Below are 19,356 nucleotides of genomic sequence, written 5' to 3' on the forward strand. Positions count from 1 at the left end.
TGTATATAGGATACCTAAGACTTTTGCACAGTACTGTATTTGTCAACGTGGACCAGAAAATGATTTTGGTTATCTGGTGGGAGCAAAGACTGTTGGGAATGGCAAGGGAAGAGTGTCGTGGGAGGGCTGTGGATCAGTGGCAAAGGAGTGCCAGGGGCAGGGAATAGTGCGGGTGCAGACACACCCAGCTCTGAGACACCAGGCAAGGTGATTTGATTCTCAGCAATTGGTTTATTGATGTTACAGAATGTCTCGTGTTTCCTGCTCCTCTCCCTCTTCCTTCCCCTTTATCCAACCACGATCTCCCTCTCCTTGCCCCCTTCCCACTCCCTATCCACAAAAGGGACCCATATCAGAATTATCACTCACATATGCTGTGAAATTTGTTTATTTTTGCGGTAGCAGCACAGTGCAATACATAAAATTACTGCAGTACTGTGCAAAAGTTTTAGGCATCCTAGATATATATGCCTAAGACTTTGCACAGTATTGTGTACATACACACACTCACACACACGCACGCATGCACGCACGGAGATTGCTGTGAACCGGTTTATCTGTTTTTATTCCAACATTAACCACATGAAATGCTTGTTAGTTTGTTTTGAGTTGTTTGGGAAAAGTTGAGAGAGGCACTATGAAAATGCAGTTCTTCCTTTAATATTCCCTCCCCAGGGCCTAGGCACGTTGTGATGAGATTCGTCGTGAAGTTCTTCCCACCTGATCACACGCAGCTTCAAGAAGAACTGACGAGGTTGGTGCCCAATCTTTTGCTGTTGATCTGGGAGCTCCCATTCTGTGGGTTCATGGAGGCAGTGTCACTGCAGAAGGTGAAGCCAATGCTTGGACCATGAGAGAGCACCTGAGGCCCTCAATCAATGGGGTGCTGTCCCCTTCTGTATTGGCCAAGGACGCCTTGAGGTTGTGAAGGTCCAACACGATGCCATTGGGTTGAGGGATAGGCTGGAGGTGCTGTACATACTGTGAATTGCCCCTTGTGCGTAACTGAGTGGTACAATCATTGGGGCTGACGGAATTTGGGGAGAATAAAATGGGATCAGTATGCTTGTTTGATGGCCAGCACCGGCATGGTGGGCCAAAAGGCTTGTTTCTTGCTAACTGGCTCTTGTGACATTACGTAGAAGCTGTGATTAGTCTCACAGAAGGGTGTGAATTACTCAGGGAGTGCTGCGAGAGACCCTGACTTCTAGATCAGTGTCACCGGGGCACTCAGAATATAGAACAGTACAGCACAGGAATAGGCCCCTCAGCCCACAGTGTTTTGCTCAACTAATTGACTGTAATCCAATGCCCAACTAAATTAATTCCATCTGCCTGCACGAGGGTCCAGACCCTTCCATTACCTGTCTATGGGCTTCTTGAGCAGCCCTGTTGTACTGACCTCCATAGCCATCCCAGGCCGAGCATTCCAGACACCCAGCACTCTGAAAAATAGCAGAAATACCCAGACTATGATCTGGTCATTATCATATTGTGGGAATTTGCTCTGTACACGTCTTCTGCTCTAGCTCCTACATGACGGAGGTGACTGCCCTTGACTTTTGTCTGAATGGCTAACGAGCGCTATGGGAGGAGGCACGAGAAGTATTCTAGAAAAGCAAATCTTTGCTCTTATCTCAGTGGGTCTGTGTTTCCCGCCATGTGACCTCTCGGCTGGGCTGCGTAACTCGAATGGAATCGTATTGATTAATAATGTTTCTTGGACATGCCTGGGATTGTTTCCAGGAATTCCTGTGGTTGAATGACCTCCTGACACTGCCACATCTCTGAGGTGTCTCTCTCTGTCATTGAAGAGCAGGGTGGACAGTGAGAACTGGCCTGTTGTTATTGTTATAGCCTGCACTTTCCTCCAAGAATTCCAACACTTTAAACAGTCTCTGCTCCATCAAAAGTTTATATTTTATTAACAAACAGCGCACTCAGGTCACAAGGTCTCTAATTTATGGCTTGTTTGGAAACACCATGAATTTACTGGTTATTCCCTGGCATATAACCATAAAACAATTACAGCACGGAAACAGGCCATCTCGGCCCTTCTAGTCCGTGCCGAATGCTTACTCTCGCCTAGTCCCACCTACCTGCACTCAGCCCGTAACCCTCCATTCCTTTCCTGCCCATATACCTATCCAATTTTACTTTAAATGACAATATCGAACCTGTCTCTACCACTTCTACTGGAAGCTCGTTCCACACAGCTACCACTCTCTGTAAAGAAGTTCCCCCTCGTGTTACCCCTAAACTTTTGCCCCCTAACTCTCAACTCATGTCGTCTTGTTTGAATATCCATAATACCATAAAAAAGGAGCAAATTAGGCCATTTGGCCCATTGTGTCTCCTCCACAAGTCAGGCATGGCTGCTTTTTAAAAAAATCCTGTTCTTCCCTGCCTCCCTGTAACCTTTAATTCCCCCCCCACCACCACTCAAGAACCTATCAATCTCTGCTTTAAATACACCCAACAACTTGGCCTTCGCATCCTTCAGTGGCAAAGAGATTACAGATTCACCACCATCTGGTTGAAGAAATCTCTCCTCATCTCTGTTTTACAGAGTCGTCTCTTTATTCTGAGTGTGTCCGTCTGATCCCAGACTCTTCTGCTGATGGAGTCATTCTCTCCGTGTCCAGTCTATCCAGACCTTTCAATGTCTGGTATGCTGCAGAGAGCCTTCCCCCTTCCACCCCCACATTGTTGTGAACTCCAGTGAGTACAGGCTCAGAGACATCCAACGCTTCTATTCTGAACTTTACATTTTTGTGAACCTCCCCTGGATCTTCTCCAGGGCCAGAACTTCTGTCCTGTGGTACAGGGCCCACAATATTCCAAATGCTCCGAATCAGAATGGGGTTTAACATCACGGGTGTATTTTGTGAAACATGTTGACTTTTTGTTTTATTTTAGTTTTTTTGGATATACAATAAGAAGTATATATAACAAAATTTAATTAAACAAGTAGTGCAAAAAGAGAGAGGAAAATAAATAGTGAGATAGTGTTCGTGGATTCATTGTCCATTCAGATGGCGGAGCCTTATAAAGCCTCAGCAGTTTACAGCATCCCTGCTTTTATGTTTTAGCCCTCTCAAGTTGCAATCCTAGGAGCAATAAAAGAAGGTGTTTTCTTTTGACTATCATACACCTTCCCCTCACCCATTTCCAAGTAAAATCGTCACTGACGATGTCAAAGGCCATACAAAACTATACAAGAGAGTAAAGATAAAGAAACACTGTGCAAAGCAACGCACAAGTGCAAATAAAAAAACGCAAGTCCATGGTAGTGCAGAAGTTGGTCTGTAGTTCTGCTGAGTTGGGATTATGCAGGCCAGTTGAACCGATGGTGGTTGGAAAGTAGTTGTTCCTGAACCTGGTGGTTTGGGACTGTGGGGTTCTGACCCTCCTGTCTGACAGTAGCAGTGGGGGATCTTTAATGACAGAGGCTGCTTTCCTGTAGTTGTTATCAGTGGTGGGGAGGCCTGTGTTCACGCCTCTCTGCAAACCCCATGTGTTCCTGAGTGCACTAGAGTGCTTTTCTCAATCCATTGCATGGAGTGCACTGTGGCAGGTGCTCCCTGCTCCTACGCTATCGGATTGATCGCAGCTATGCTGGCAGAGTTTCTGAGATGACTGACTGGTTGTGTTTTGCAGGTATCTCTTTGCATTGCAAATCAAGCAGGACCTGGCCTCGGGCAGAATGACTTGCAACGATACAAGTGCAGCTCTCCTGGTCTCTCACATCATCCAATGTGAGTCAATTCCAAGGTCTCCTACTCTGGGTGCAGAGTTAGGACTGTGGAAAAATTCCATCCCCAACCTCTTCCTAACGGACCCCTTCAGCATCTGAACCTGCCCAGTTCCTCACTAAAGGAATAGTGCAGTGTCAGAGGGATTATCTTTCAGACAACACATCTGTTCTCTCTTGGTGTGTGGGAAGGAATCAAATGTGAATCCAATCGGGGTCAATTCATTGTATCTGTTGCTCCCAGTGTGGCCTCTTCTATGTCAGTGAGACACGACATAGATTGGGATACCACTTTGCCCAGAAACTTCACTCCATCTGCTAAACAGTCTGGATCTCCCAATGACTACCCGTTTCCTCACTGATCTTCACTCCATCCACCACAACAGGTCTCACAGTGGCTACCCGTTCCCTCACTGATCTTCACTCCATCCACCGCAATGGTCAGGGTCTCCCGATGACTACCCGTTCCCTCACTGATCTTCACTCCATCCACCGCAATGGTCAGGATCTCCCGATGACTACCCATTCCCTCACTGATCTTCACTCCATCCACCGCAATGGTCAGGATCTCCCGATGACTACCCATTCCCTCACTGATCTTCACTCCATCCACTGCAACAGTCAAGTCCACTCAATGACCGCCCATTCCAACACTGACATGACTGCCCACGGTCTCCTCTACTGCCCATTTGAGGTTAGATGTAGATTGAATGCCATTGTGGGAAAGAGTGACCACTGGTAGATCCTGACTACGTCCTGGTAGTCTCTAACATGATGGCATCAAAATCAACTTCTCTAACTTCCAGTAACAACACCCCTTTGTTTCCCTATATACCTCTGGAGCCATTATCCCATCTTGTTCCTATTCCCTGCCCTTGCAATCTGTTTGTCACCCACACCTTCCTTCTAGTTACCCACCTTCCCTTTATTTTATGTTCCACTGTCCTCTGCTAACAGATTCCATGTTTTTCAGACGTTTGCTTTGGCCCCTGCCAGCTTCTCACTTTGTTCCCACTTCCCCATCCCACCCACCCATCTTCTCATTTTCAGTTTCTCCTTCTCTTTTAGTCAGGTTTTGGCCCTCATTCCTTACAAAGGGTCTTAGCCCGAAACACAGACTGTCCACTTCCCTCCATTGATGCTGTCTGACCTGCTGAGTTCCTCCAGCGGTGTGCGTGTTGGAGGAATCCCAGTGTTGGGTCAACAAGTACGTTCTTCCCGATTCCCTGGCTAACACTTACAGTATCGCACAGCCAGCGTCGCCGAGCAAGCGGGACCTGCCAGTACCTGGGAGCCTCTGTGTTTGAGGCTTGCTGAGCCCCGGTGGGGTGTTGCTCCGTTGCAATACAGCTGCAGTGCTGCAGCACAGCCTTGCAACAAGCAATGCTTCTGCCTTACAGCTGTACAGTCCCTGGGTTCAATCCTGGCTTCTGGCCCTCTCTGCGTGGGTTTCGTACACTCTCACTGTGACCATGTGCATATCCCCCAGGTGCTCCCACACACCAAAGGCACGCAGTGGGTGGGGGGTTAATTGACTGGTGCATATTGGACCTAGTGTATAGTCGATGGGAACGTAAATACAATGTAGGGTTGGTGTAAGTAGCTGATTGATGCTAGGTGTGGGACTAAGGCCCTGTTTCTATGCTCAACAAAAGAGACTGCAGGTGCGTGAGTTTGGGGCGACACACAGCATGGCGTGGAACTCAGCAGGTCAGGCAGCATCTATGAAGGGAAATGAACAGGTGATATAGAGTGACTTTTCCCTCCTCTGGCTGCTATATCACCCTCTCACCTGGATCCAACTATCAATTGCCAGATTTTGCACCCTACTTCCCTTTCACCTCTTTGCACTGGCTTTCTCCTCTGTATCAGCATCTCAGTCCATTTCCGTTCACAGCTGTTACCTGACCTGCTGCTACTGAGTTGTTCCAGTGTCTCTGCTGCTCAGTGTTACGAGTGAGGCGCTACACTGAAAGCTGCTGCAGAAGTGCAAGCCTTTTTTAAAACCTTTTCCTGGGACAAAAGGTGGGTGATGTGTTAGTTAAAGTTGCTGATGGCTGGGTGTGCTGGCTGACGTACTGAAATGATCCACGCTTCTCTTTTCCAGCGGAAATTGGGGACTTCGATGAGGATGTTTTCTCCGAGCATTTGGCGAAACACAAGTACATCCCTCAGCAAGACGCTCTGGAGGAGAAGATAAAGGAGTTTCACCGCCAGCACGTGTAAGTGAGAGGCCTTGTTAGCTCTTCCGTTTGCATCGTGGCGGCTTTGGAAAATGGAGGCAAGAAACATCAGGGATGTCCAACCATTAATAGTCAAAAGTTCACGACACCTCACATTACCTGACTTTACCTCAGACATCCCAAATTCCTCCTCAGACCAGGCTAGCTCTGCCACGGACCACTCAATCTCCACCTTGGACCACCTTAACACACCAAACTTCCTTTTGGAACACCCTAACCCCTCTTCAGACCGCCCTATCCCCACCTCGGACCGCCCTATCCCCACCTCGGACCGCCCTATCCCCACTTCGGACTACTTCAGGCCACCCTAACTCGGGCCTCCACAACTCCACCTTGTGCTACCCTCATGTCACCTCAGACCACCTTGACTCCACCTCAGGCCTCCCTACCTTGGACCACCCTAACTCCACTACTGACCACCCTAACGCAACCTTGAGCCACCTTAATCCCAGCTCAGGCCACCCTAAGTACCCCCCTCTGGCTGTCGAAATTCCTCCTGAAATCAGTTGGAATTGGTTTGTTATTGTCACATGTAGCAAGCCACCATGAAAAGCTTGTCATGCATGCTGTTCATACTGATCAATTCATTTCAATAATGCAGTGAGTTATCAACATAACTGAATGCAGAGTAAAGTATAACATTTACAGTAAAAATGCAGTGCAAGCAATAAGGTGGAAAATCATAACAAGGTTGATTGTGAAGTCAAAAATCCATTTTATTGTACTAGGGATCATTTACTAGTCTTATAACAATGGGATGGAAGTTGTCCCTGAGCCTGGTGCCACGTGCTGTCAGGATTCTGTGTCCTCTACTCAATGGCAGAGGGGAGAAGAGAGAATGCCTGCAGTGGGTGGGGTCTTTGTGCTACAACACACACAAAATGCTGGTGGAACACAGCAGGCCAGGCAGCATCTATAGGGAGAAGCACTGTCGACGTTTCAGGCCGAGGCCCTTAGTCAGGGGTCTTTGTGCTGTCTGCTTTATGAGGCAGCAAGAAGTATAGCTTCTATAGCTTCATGGAGGGACAAATATGAGAAAATCTGCAGATGCTGGAAATCCAAGCAACACACACAAAATGCTGGAGGAACTCTGCAGGCCAGGCAGCATCTAAGGAAAAGAGTAAACAGTCCACATTTCGGGCCGATACCCTTCATTAGGACTGGAAGAAAAAATGAGAATTTAGAGCATGAAGGTGGGTGGGGGGAGGGGAGGAAGTACGAAGTGGTAGGTGATTGGTGAAACTGGGGGAGAGGGTGGGGTGAAGGAAAGAGCTGGGTAGGTGATTGGTGAAACTGGGGGAGAGGGTGGGGTGAAGTAAAGAGCTGGGTAGGTGATTGGTGAAACTGGGGGAGAGAGTGGGGTGAAGGAAAGAGCTGGGTAGGTGATTGGTAAAACTGGGGGAGAGGGTAGGGTGAAGTAAAGAGCTGGGTAGGTTATTGGTGAAACTGGGGGAGAGAGTGGGGTGAAGTAAAGAGCTGGATAGGTTATTGGTGAAACGGGGAGAGGGTGGGGTGAAGGAAAGAGCTGGGTAGGTGATTGGTGAAACTGGGGGAGAGGGTGGGGTGAAGGAAAGAGCTGGGTAGGTGATTGGTGAAACTGGGGGAGAGGGTGGGGTGAAGGAAAGAGCTGGATAGGTGATTGGTGAAACTGGGGGAGAGAGTGGGGTGAAGTAAAGAGCTGGGTAGGTTATTGGTGAAACGGGGAGAGAGTGGGGTGAAGGAAAGAGCTGGGTAGGTGATTGGTGAAACTGGGGGAGAGAGTGGGGTGAAGTAAAGAGCTGGGTAGGTTATTGGTGAAACGGGGAGAGGGTGGGGTGAAGGAAAGAGCTGGGTAGGTGATTGGTGAAACTGGGGGAGAGGGTGGGGTGAAGGAAAGAGCTGGGTAGGTGATTGGTGAAACTGGGGGAGAGGGTGGGGTGAAGTAAAGAGCTGGGTAGGTGATTGGTGAAACTGGGGGAGAGAGTGGGGTGAAGTAAAGAGCTGGGTAGGTGAATGGTGAAACTGGGGGAGAGGGTGGGGTGAAGGAAAGAGCTGGGTAGGTGATTGGTGAAACTGGGGGAGAGGGTGGGGTGAAGGAAAGAGGTTGGTGAACGATAAAGGGGTGGAGGAGGAAGAGGAGACTGATAGGAGAGGGTGGAAAACCATGGAGGAAAGGGAAGGGGAGGAGTGCCAGAGGGAGGTGATGGGAAGGTAAGGAGATAAGGTGAGAGAGGTGAATGGGAATGGGGGAATAGTGAAGGGGTGGGGGCAGTTATGGGAAGTTTGTAAAATCGATATTCACGCCATCAGGTTTGGAGACTACCCAAAGCAAGAAAACCAGGTTCTCAGCAACTTAAAATGTACAACACTACAGGCCTTCGGCCCACAATGCTGTACTAAACTAATTAAACGAAAGGCACCTAATTTCTTCTGCCCGCTCATGGTCCATGTCCCTGCATTCTCTGCACATTCACGTGTTCATGCCTCCAGCATATCTTCCACTACCACCACCTCTAACAGTATATTCCAGATACCCACCACTCTGAAAAAAGCTTGCCCTGCACACCTCCTTTGAACTTCCTTCCCCCCCTCACCTTAAATGTATGCCTGCTAGCATTTGACATTTTGACCCTGGGTAAAAAAAATACTGTCTGCCTACTGTATGCCTCTCATCATCCTATAAACTTCCTTGCGTAGACATCACTTGTGTGTTGTTTGACTGTGAAGCGAAGGGGACTGAGAGCCAGGCTGGACGGTAAGAATAGGAGCTGTCGATCGCAGTGCCAGGATTGATACTTGCCTCACGCTGTGTGAGAGGAAATGTGTCGAGCCTGTGAATCACTTGTAGCAAAGGGCAGCCTCAGCTCGGCAGGCTGAGATACAAGCGGACTTTGATAAAGTTCGTTTCAGACCTTCCCTGCAGAGAGACTTCCGTTGCCAACCTTACGGAGCGAGAGAGGGAGTGTCCTCCACTCTGACTTCTGTCAGGCATTTAAAGTACAAAAACAAAGTAAATTAATCTTTTATGCATAAGCCTTCTCTGTCCCATGAGGGGATCTGACTGTCAAGACCAGAATTTATTGCTGAAGCTCTGAGCTGGATCATTTCAAAGAGCAGTTACCATAACAGTGGGTCTGCAGTCTTGTTCGGGCCAGATGGGTGAGGGTGGTAGATTTCCTCCCCTGGAGGAGATTAGTGGATCCAGATGGGCTTTCACATCCACCCCGTGCCCTAAAGCTTCGCCAGCACTGAGGGCCACTTGACTTATTTAGGATATTTGTATTTTTTAGCTTCTCGTGGCGGGATTGGAACTTGCAACTGCATTGGAGTAGTTAAGCTGCAGAACTGCCTTACCAGGAGCAGAAACGTAATGCCACTCTGCAATGTGATGCACTCTAAGGCTTGAGTTGACTCCCATTTGGGGAGGTGGTTGGAACTGGTTTGCAAAGTTAGATTGGGATCTCAGAAACAGGGCCCTTCAGCTCACCACGTCCACGCTGACCCGTTTGCCCATCCACACTAATTCCATCTATCTGTATTTGGTTCATTATTCTTCTGTGACTTGCCTATTTAAGCAGCTGTCTAAATACTTCTTAAGCGTAGCATTGTATCTGGCTCTGACAGTGAGTTCCAGATATCACCCACTATTTAAAATACCTTTCAGATCTTGTTTGGTCCCTTCCTCTCACCTTAAACCGATGCCCCCTTGTTTTTGATACTTCTACCACTGGAAAAAAGATTTTGCCCCTTATTGTTATACACCTCCATCAGACCATCCTTTGCGCCCGGGAAGCAATCTACTCTCTCCCCGAATCTCAAGTCCTCCAGTCCAGGCAACATCCTTTGCATGGACCATTCAGAAATCTAATGGCAGAGTGGAAGAAGCTGTTTCTGAATCACTGAGTGTGGGTCTTCAGGTTCCCGAATCTCTTCCCCAATGGCGGCTTAGGCAAAGGAGGCAGTCCCAGATAGTGAGGGTTTCCACTGGTGGATGTCACCCTTATTGAGGCATGTCTCTTGATGATATCCTCGATGCTGGGTACACCAATAGAAATTTGTAAGGGTATTTGGTGATAATACAGTGCTGTGCAAAAGTCTTAGGCACCCCTAGAGTTTCTATATGGTTTCAGGTGCTATGGTCTCCACAGAGCCTTGACCTCGACATTATTGAAGCTCTCTGGGATTACCTGGGCAGACAGAAGCAAGCAAGACACCCACAGTCTGCAGGAGAACTGCGGCAAGTTCTCCAGGAATGCTCGGAACAACCTATTAGCCGATTTTCTTATAAAACTGCACAACAGTGTACCTAAAAGAATTGACGCAGTTTGGAAAGCAAAAAGCACCAAACATTGATTTGATTTAGCTTTTTACTGTTCACTGCACTGTAGTCTTTTTTTTTTGATATTTAGAATCTTTTCATTTGATTATTTTTGCAAACATTACAGAACATTTTTACATGTGCCTGAGACTAGCACAGTACCAACTCTCCTCAAACCTGTAGTGAAGTCCAAACCACTGGTGTGCCTTCTCTGTAACTGCATCAATATGTTGGGCCTAGGATAGAATCCCTGAGACGTTGATGTCCAGGAATTTGAAGCTGCTCGTCCTTTCCTTAGCCAATGATGACTGAGGTGTGTTCTCCCAACTTCCCCTTCCTGAAGTCCATGATCAGTGACAACTGGCTGCCCTACCTGATGCCAAGAAGCTGGAGTTGGTGGAGTGGCACATCTGGAAATTGAGGACCGTTAGGGGAATTTGAGAAGAACGGCAGTTGTGTAACAAAGACATTGTCAGACCAGGAGTGTTGATCTTAAGGAAGATTGACATCCAAGTAGCTAGATCCTGTAAGCTCTTTGTTTAAGGCCTGTCCTGTGTTGGGAATCAAGAGGTATTCCAAGTCAAGTTCATTATCAAGTGCATAAGTAGATATACAACAGATGCAATGAAGAACTTGCGGCAGCATCACAGGCACTTCGCATCTGATAGGTAGCATTCACAAGAGCAACATAAATTACACACACGTTTTACAAGGAAGAACATAAGGTCCGTTGTGATGCAGGGCTGTCATTGTGCTGCCGTGATTAGGGGCGTGTGGCTCGGTTCAGGATCCGAACGGTGGAAGGGAAGTAGCTGTTCTTGAGCTGGTGGTGTGAGACTTCGGGCTTCTGTACCTCCTGCCCGATGGTAGCTGTGAGAAGATGGCATGAGATCTGTGTTGACAGATGCTGCTTCCTTGAGACATTACCTCCTGTAGATAGTACCGATGGTGGTGAATGCAGAATTATTCATTGAAAAGATTAGAAACTTAATTTCCAGTAAATCTGAATAAAGAAAATGCCAAACCAGCCTGTTGAAACTTCAATCTCTCGGCCTAGAGGTGAAAGTGTTCAAGTAGTTTTTAAATGCACTGACAGCTTTTGTTTCTGTCACCCAATCAGCTATGATCAAATGGCTGAGCAAACTCAATGGGCTGAATAGTCTAATTCTGCTCCCATCCCTTACGATCTTAACTCTTCCATGTCTTTCCCTTAAATCTATGCCCCCACCCACTCTGCACCTACTGACTTCACGTTTCCTTGATGATGTGGGACTTCAGGGTCGTTAGCCACTCTCTGGCAGGGTGACAACCTTGACAGGAGTGTCAGCACAGAAATCACGGGTGGAAGGCAGGGGCTGGAGACCGGCAGGATTTTCTGAGAAGCCATCTCATGGAATTATCCCCTTTGCTTTTCTCTCCCGGCTAAAGCGGTCAAACACCTGCTGCTTCTGACTACCAGCTCCTGGAGATCGCGAGGAAGTTGGAAATGTATGGAATCCGCCAGCACCGAGCGAAGGACAGGGAAGGGACGAAGATCAACCTCTCTGTGTCGCACACGGGAATTATTGTCTTTCAGGTGAGAAGGTGTGTGTGTGTACGGTAGGGGTTGCAGCCTGTGTCTTCCCTCACACATCAACAGCAAATGTCGGTAACACTCAGCAGGGCAAGCAGCATCTGTGGGGAGAGAAACAGGATTAACGCGAAGAACAGAAATCATTCATCTGTCCTGGAGTAATGCAGATTGGAATAAGGCCCTTCATGCTATCAAGGTGCCAACTTAAGCTCGTCCCATCTATTTACAGTTGACCCATATCCCTCTGAATCTTTCCGATCGATATCTTTAGCCAAATGACTTCCAAATGCCACTCTCCCTGGCAGTCAGTGCATCTGCAGACCACGCTCTGGGTGAAAAAGTTGTCTCTTGGTCTCACCCCTCTCACCTTAAACCTAAGCCCCCTCGTTCTGGATTTTCTTTCCTTGGGAAAAGGACTCTGTGCACTCACCCTTTCTGTGTCCCTCATGATTTTACTGTATACACCTCAATAAGGTCACCTGTCATTCTCCTACACTCCAAGGAGTAAAGTCCTAGCTTGCTCAACCTCTACATTTTCTCAAGTGCCGGCAATATTCTTATAATTAAAATGCTCCTAAATTTACTTGTTCTTAAAGTTAGAAATATGATTTTAAATCTCTCTTTCCCAAATCTGGAACTCTGTTTTTCTCTCTGACCTGTAGAGTATTTAGATTATCGTCAGCTTCTATTTCCTGTTTCTGACCACTGCAGTATTTTTAAAAATTTTCTTCCTGTCCCAACTGGGGTCATTCTAACACGTTGATGTTTTGATGTCTGGTACAGGGGAATAACAAGATCAACTCGTTCAACTGGGCCAAGGTTCGCAAGCTGAGCTTCAAAAGGAAGCGGTTCCTCATTAAGTTCCGTCCAGAGACAAATGTAAGTGTTAACTGGTCCGGGTCCCTCTCTCCAGTTGCTTCCCTCTCCACAACCAATGCTGACCTTTGTGTTGCATCTTCTCTACAGTCCTGTCAGGACACCTTGGAGTTTACCATGGCCAGCCGAGATTCCTGCAAGGCCTTCTGGAAGATCTGCGTGGAATATCATGCCTTCTTCCGACTGTTTGAGGAGCCAAAACCCAAACCCAAGCCCCTCCTCTTCAGCAGAGGATCCTCGTTCAGGTTCAGGTACCGTCATAGAGCCAAGGTGGTGACCACTGCGTTCGTACCTTCTCACATAGATGAGCCACCACTGCCTGCTAGTCACAGAAAGTGGCGTTGTGGGAAGGGTATCAGTGGTGGAGGGGTATGCTACGGAAGGGATGTTGCCAAGGGAACACTGTGTCCTGGAGGAACAGTGATGAGGGAGCACCTCACTTTTGGTGAGGGTGTGTTTCAGACGGCTGTGCTGAGGGAGAACTGCATTGAAGGAAGGGCAATTACTGTCACATATCAAATTAGTGAAAAGCTTATCTTGAGTACTGGTAGAACAGATCAATTCATTACACAGTGCATTGAGGTACAATAAAATAAAACAATAACAGAATGCAAATAAAGTGTATTGGCAGGTAGACAATTAGGTGCAGGGGCGTAACAACATAGATTGTGAGGTCAAGGGTCCGTCTTATCATATGATGGAATTATAACAGTAGATTAGAAGCTGACTTTCAGCGTGATGGATGTGCTTTCAGTCTTTTGTATCTTCTGCCTGATAGGAGAGGGGAGAAAAGAGAATGTTTGCAGTGGGTGGGGTTTTTAATTATGCTGTCTGCTTTACTGGGACAGCAATTAATGTAGGCAGAGTTCACAGAGGGAAGGCTGGTTTCCATTGATGTGCTGAACAGATCTCCAAAGTTTCTTGTGATTACAGACAGTAAAGACGTATAGGTGTGACTTTACTGTCCAGCTGCTCCAGTATAGGACACTGGAGTGAGAGGGGGGCTGTTCACTGGGACACTGGAGTGAGAGAGGGGCTGTTCACTGGGACACTGGAGTGAGAGAGGGGCTGTTCACTGGGACACTGGAGTGAGGGGGGACTGTTCACTAAGACACCGGGGTGAGAGAGGGGCTGTTCACTGGGACACTGGAGTGAGAGGGGGCTGTTCAGTGGGACACTGGAGTGAGAGAGAGGCTGTTCAGTGGGACACTGGAATGAGAGAGGGGCTGTTCACTGGGACACTGAGTGAGAGAGGGGCTGTCCAGTGGGACACTGGAATGAGAGAGGGGCTGTCCAGTGGGACACTGGATTGAGAGAGGGGCTGTTCAGTGGGACACTGAAATGAGAGGGGGGCTGTTCACTGGGACACTAAATGAGAGAGGGGCTGTCCAGTGGGACACTGGAAGGAGAGAGGGGCTGTTCAGTGGGACACTGGAATGAGAGAGGGGCTGTTCACTGGGACACTGAGTGAGAGAGGGGCTGTCCAGTGGGACACTGGAATGGGAGAGGGGCTGTCCAGTGGTACACTGGATTGAGAGAGGGGCTGTTCAGTGGGACACTGAAATGAGAGGGGGGCTGTTCACTGGGACACTGAGTGAGAGGGGGCTGTTCACTGGGACACTGAGTGAGAGAGGGGCTGTCCAGCGGGACACTGGAAGGAGAGAGGGGCTGTTCAGTGGGACACTGGAGTGAGAGAGGGGCAGGTCACTGGGACACTGGAGTGAGAGAGAGGCTGTTCAGTGGGACACTGGAATGAGAGAGGGGCTGTTCACTGGGACTGAGTGAGAGAGGGGCTGTTCAGTGGGACACTGGAATGAGAGAGGGGCTGTTCACTGGGACTGAGTGAGAGAGGGGCAGTCCAGTGGGACTGGAATGAGAGAGGGGCTGTCCAGTGGGACACTGGATTGAGAGAGGGGCAGGTCACTGGGACACTGGAGTGAGAGAGGCTGTTCAGTGGGACACTGGAGTGAGAGAGGGGCAGGTCACTGGGACACTGGAGTGAGAGAGAGGCTGTTCAGTGGGACACTGGAATGAGAGAGGGGCTGTTCACTGGGACACTGAGTGAGAGAGGGGCTGTCCAGTGGGACACTGGAATGAGAGAGGGGCTGTCCAGTGGGACACTGGATTGAGAGAGGGGCTGTTCAGTGGGACACTGAAATGAGAGGGGGGCTGTTCACTGGGACACTAAATGAGAGAGGGGCTGTCCAGCGGGACACTGGAAGGAGAGAGGGGCTGTTCAGTGGGACACTGGAAAGAGAGAGGGGCTGTTCACTGGGACACTGAGTGAGAGAGGGGCTGTCCAGTGGGACACTGGAATAAGAGAGGGGCTGTCCAGTGGGACACTGGATTGAGAGAGGGGCTGTTCACTGGGACACTGAGTGAGAGGGGGCTGTTCACTGGGACACTGAGTGAGAGAGGGGCTGTCCAGCGGGACACTGGAAGGAGAGAGGGGCTGTTCAGTGGGACACTGGAGTGAGAGAGGGGCAGGTCACTGGGACACTGGAGTGAGAGAGAGGCTGTTCAGTGGGACACTGGAATGAGAGAGGGGCTGTTCACTGGGACTGAGTGAGAGAGGGGCTGTCCAGTGGGACACTGGATTGAGAGAGGGGCTGTTCACTGGGACACTGAGTGAGAGAGGGGCTGTCCAGCGGGACACTGGAAGGAGAGAGGGGCTGTTCAGTGGGACACTGGAGTGAGAGAGGGGCAGGTCACTGGGACACTGGAGTGAGAGAGAGGCTGTTCAGTGGGACACTGGAATGAGAGAGGGGCTGTTCACTGGGACTGAGTGAGAGAGGGGCTGTCCAGTGGGACACTGGATTGAGAGAGGGGCTGTTCACTGGGACACTGAGTGAGAGGGGGCTGTTCACTGGGACACTGTGAGAGAGGGGCAGTCCAGTGGGACTGGAATGAGAGAGGGGCTGTCCAGTGGGACACTGGATTGAGAGAGGGGCAGGTCACTGGGACACTGGAGTGAGAGAGAGGCTGTCCAGTGGGACACTGGAGTGAGAGAGGGGCAGGTCACTGGGACACTGGAGTGAGAGAGAGGCTGTTCACTGGGACATGAGTGAGAGAGCGGCTGTTCAGTAGGACACTAGAGTGAGAGAGGGGCTGTTCACTGGGACACTGGAGCGAGAGAGGCTTTTCAGCGGGACACAAACTTTTCCTCATATCTGTTCAAAATGGATACTCTTCTTTTCTGACGCTGGGCCTTCTGGTCCTAGACTCCCCCACCATAGGAAACATCCTCCCCACGTCCACTCAATCTAGATCCTTCAATATTCAATAAGTTTCTATGAGCTCCCCTTATTCAGTACAGGCCCAGAGCCATCAAATGCTCCATATACATTAACCCTTTCATTCTCAGGATCATTCTCATGAATTTCCTCTGGACCCTCTCCAATGCCAGCACATCTTTCCTTAGATAGGGGGCCCAAAACAGCTCACAATCTGACCAATACCTTAGTAAGCCTCAGCAATGGATCCTTGTTTTTATATTCTAGTCCACTCCAACTGAATGCTAATGTTGCATTTGTCTTCCTTTCCACTGACCCAGCCTGCAAGTTAACCTTTAGGGAACCCTGCACAAGGAATCCCCAGTCCCTTTGCACCTCTGATACTTGAATTTTCTCCCCATTTAGAAAATATTCTACACCTTTATTGCTTCTACCAAAGTGCATGACCGTATACTTCCCTCAGCTATATTCCACCTGCCCATTGTCTAAGTCCTCCTGCATACTCGCTGCTTCCTCAACGCTACCTGCTCCTCCAGCTGTAATTGTGTCGTCTGCAAATTTGGCCAACAACCTGGCCACGTGGAAAGAGCATTGCAGGATAGGCGGTTACAAGTGGTCGCATTGCTTGGGCTGAGGTCATGCTGCTCTGTGGGAGAGCAGAAACAGGGGATGTCCCACCGAGAGAGGTCTGATCTTGAAATGGTAGGCCGAGGCCTGCTTATCCTCCGTTCCCATTGCATTGTTCTGAAGTAGAACGTGGTAGTTCACTCTCTGTCCTGACCTTTACTTCTTTCTACGGTTGTGCTACACAAACTGGTGGCTGTGTTGACCATATGGGCTAGGGTTGCGCTGAGGGTTTCGGATGTTTTTGTCCTTTCAAACAAACTTGCTTTTTTCTTGAATGGAAGAGCGGGCTGTTTTCCAGCTGCTTTCCATCTCAAGTGCTCGTGTGACTTCCACCAGCTTCCAAGCAATTAAACTGTCTTGTTGGAGGGAATGTCTGCAGTCTCCTCCCACCTCGCTGAGCTGGGCTGGCCCGCGTCAGATTCCCATTCAGGTTAGTTTATTGTCTCATGCATCGGATTGTATTTGAATCCTTTGTTTGTGAGAAGCTCACAGAGTTACCGGTCTACAGGGTAATAATAAATACAACAATAAATGCAACGACAAGCTCTAAGCAGCAGAATGGCACAAAGATTGTGATGCAGCCAGAAGTATTGTAAAAAAAAGACAATTACAGAAGAGGTGGAATTAAGGGTTTGAAAGCATCACCAGGTGGGCAATATGAGAGAGGTGATTGTTTCCAAAACTGAGAGCAGTGGGGAAGAAGCTGTTCTGTTTGCTGGGGCTTTCGAGCTCCGGTATCTTCTCCCAGAAAGTAGAAGAGAGAAAAGGGAATGGCCAGGGTGGCAGGCAGGTCACAGGGAAGGTTTAATGGTGGCATTGAAAATCAGAAAAGGTTTTGATGGTGTGAGTGAGGATGGGAGGGCGAGTGTCACGGAGTGAAGGAGGTTCACAGAAGAACCAGAGGGAAATGCTCGACTCAGTATGTCTGGAACACCCTGTAAGGGCAGGGAAGCTGATTTCACGGGAACTTTTGAAAGGGAATTGGGGCACAGTTTAAGAAGAAAGCTGCTTGGGGCTGTGGGTCAAAAGCAGAGGAACCGAGATAATTGGAGACCTCTGCAAAGTTGATAAAAGCACAAAATCGAGTGACTCAAGGACTTTAGGCTTGGGGAGCTGGGGCTGCTGACAGCTACTGCCTGGACACATGATAAAGAGGGTTTCGGTATTTATAAATCATAAAACATCAAACAGTCGGGTAAAATTCCATGGAGGGCAGCTTGGTAAATAATGTTCCCTCTCTTGCAGTGGGAGGACCCAGAAGCAGCTGCTGGATTATGTTAAAGAAGGCGGATACAAAAAGATCCAGTTTGAGAGGTGAGGATGCTTCTTTACCCGACTATATGCCGTTGCTCTTCTTACCAAGTATCAGTGTACCCTGGCAGGGTGTGGCGCTGAAGCTAAGGATTCCTGAATAACCCAAGTTAGAAGGGGAAACTAGAAGACAGAAATGTAATTTCTCCATGAGCACCTCTGCTCCATCCGCCAAAAGCTGAAGTTCCTGGAGGCCAAACATTCCCATCCCCATCCCGACATGTCAGGGTGGTGGTGCATCATCTCCTGTCCCGTCTGGGTGACCTCCAACCTGATGGCATGAATATCAATTTCTCCTTCTGGTTAAAAAATATTCCCTCCCTCTCCCCTCTTCTCCTATTCTCCAATCTGGCCACTTACCTTTCCTCATCCACCCATCATCTCCCCTGAGTCCCCTCCTCCTTTCCTTTCTCCTATAGTCCACTCTCCTCTCCTATCAGGTTCCTCCTTCTCCAGTCCTTGATCTTTCCCACCCACCTGACCTGACCTTTCACCTTCTAGCTGTACTCCTTCCCCTCCCCTTCATTTTTATTCTGACTTCTTCCTCCTTTGCAGTCCTGAAGAACGTCAACTGTTTAGTCATTTCCGTAGATGCTGTCTGACCTGCTGAATTCCTCCAGCATTTTGTGTGCGTTGCATCAGAAACTGATTTTATCTTTTGACGGGAGTTTAATTCAGATAACTGGCAAGGTGTTGCATTTTGGTTAAGCAACGAGAGCAAGCCTTGATGCATGAATGATAGGGGTGCAGGTACATAGCTCCCTGAAACTGGCATCACAGGTGGATAGAGTGCTGAAGGCCTTTGGCACTCTGGCCTTCATCAGTCAGGAAACTGTGTACAGGAGATGGGAGATGTCACAAGATCTTGATCAGGTTACTTTTGGACTTCTGCATATTGTTCTGGTCACCCAGGATGTTGTGAAACTGGAGAGGACACAAAACTTATTTAAGAGGACAGTACCAGCACAGGAGGGCTTGGGTTATAAGGAGTGACTGAGACTTCTTCCCCTGGAGTAGAGGAGGCTGAGGGGTGACTTCATAGAGGTTTATGAAGTCATGACAGACATTGATAAGGTGAACGATCACAGTCTTTTCTCCAGCATGGGGAGATCTAAAACTAAAAGAAATAGGTTTAAGGTGAGAGGAGAAAGATTTGAAATTGACCTGAGCAAACACTTTTACACACACAGGGTGGTGGGTAGTGGGTGTATGGAAAAAGATGCCAGAGGAACTGGTGGGAGTGGGGTACAGTTACATCTAAAAGACAGTTGGACAGGTACATGGATAGAAAAGGTTTAGAGGGAAATACAGAACTGTGCAAAAGTCTTAGGGGCACGCACGCACGCGCGCACACACACACACACACACACACACACACACACACACACACACACACACACACACACACACGCTGCCTTAGAGTTTTGCACAGTACTGTATCT

At 48.6% G+C, this 19,356-nt stretch overlaps 1 protein-coding gene across 5 annotated transcripts in view; it reads left to right on the plus strand.

Annotated features, from left to right (window-relative positions):
* Positions 1-19,356, plus strand: part of farp1 (FERM, RhoGEF (ARHGEF) and pleckstrin domain protein 1 (chondrocyte-derived)) — a 236,747-nt gene that overhangs the window by 125,265 nt on the left and 92,126 nt on the right. For all 5 annotated transcript variants that reach the window (XM_059970481.1, XM_059970478.1, XM_059970479.1 and 2 more), the window contains exons 5-11: positions 676-754; positions 3,661-3,758; positions 5,862-5,976; positions 11,723-11,870; positions 12,651-12,746; positions 12,834-12,994; positions 17,849-17,917. In XM_059970481.1, the coding sequence (XP_059826464.1) occupies positions 676-754; positions 3,661-3,758; positions 5,862-5,976; positions 11,723-11,870; positions 12,651-12,746; positions 12,834-12,994; positions 17,849-17,917 (766 nt within the window). The remainder of the gene's footprint in view (positions 1-675; positions 755-3,660; positions 3,759-5,861; positions 5,977-11,722; positions 11,871-12,650; positions 12,747-12,833; positions 12,995-17,848; positions 17,918-19,356) is intronic.

This window comes from Hypanus sabinus, chromosome 5, assembly GCF_030144855.1.
Source record: "Hypanus sabinus isolate sHypSab1 chromosome 5, sHypSab1.hap1, whole genome shotgun sequence".
NCBI lineage: Eukaryota > Metazoa > Chordata > Chondrichthyes > Myliobatiformes > Dasyatidae > Hypanus > Hypanus sabinus.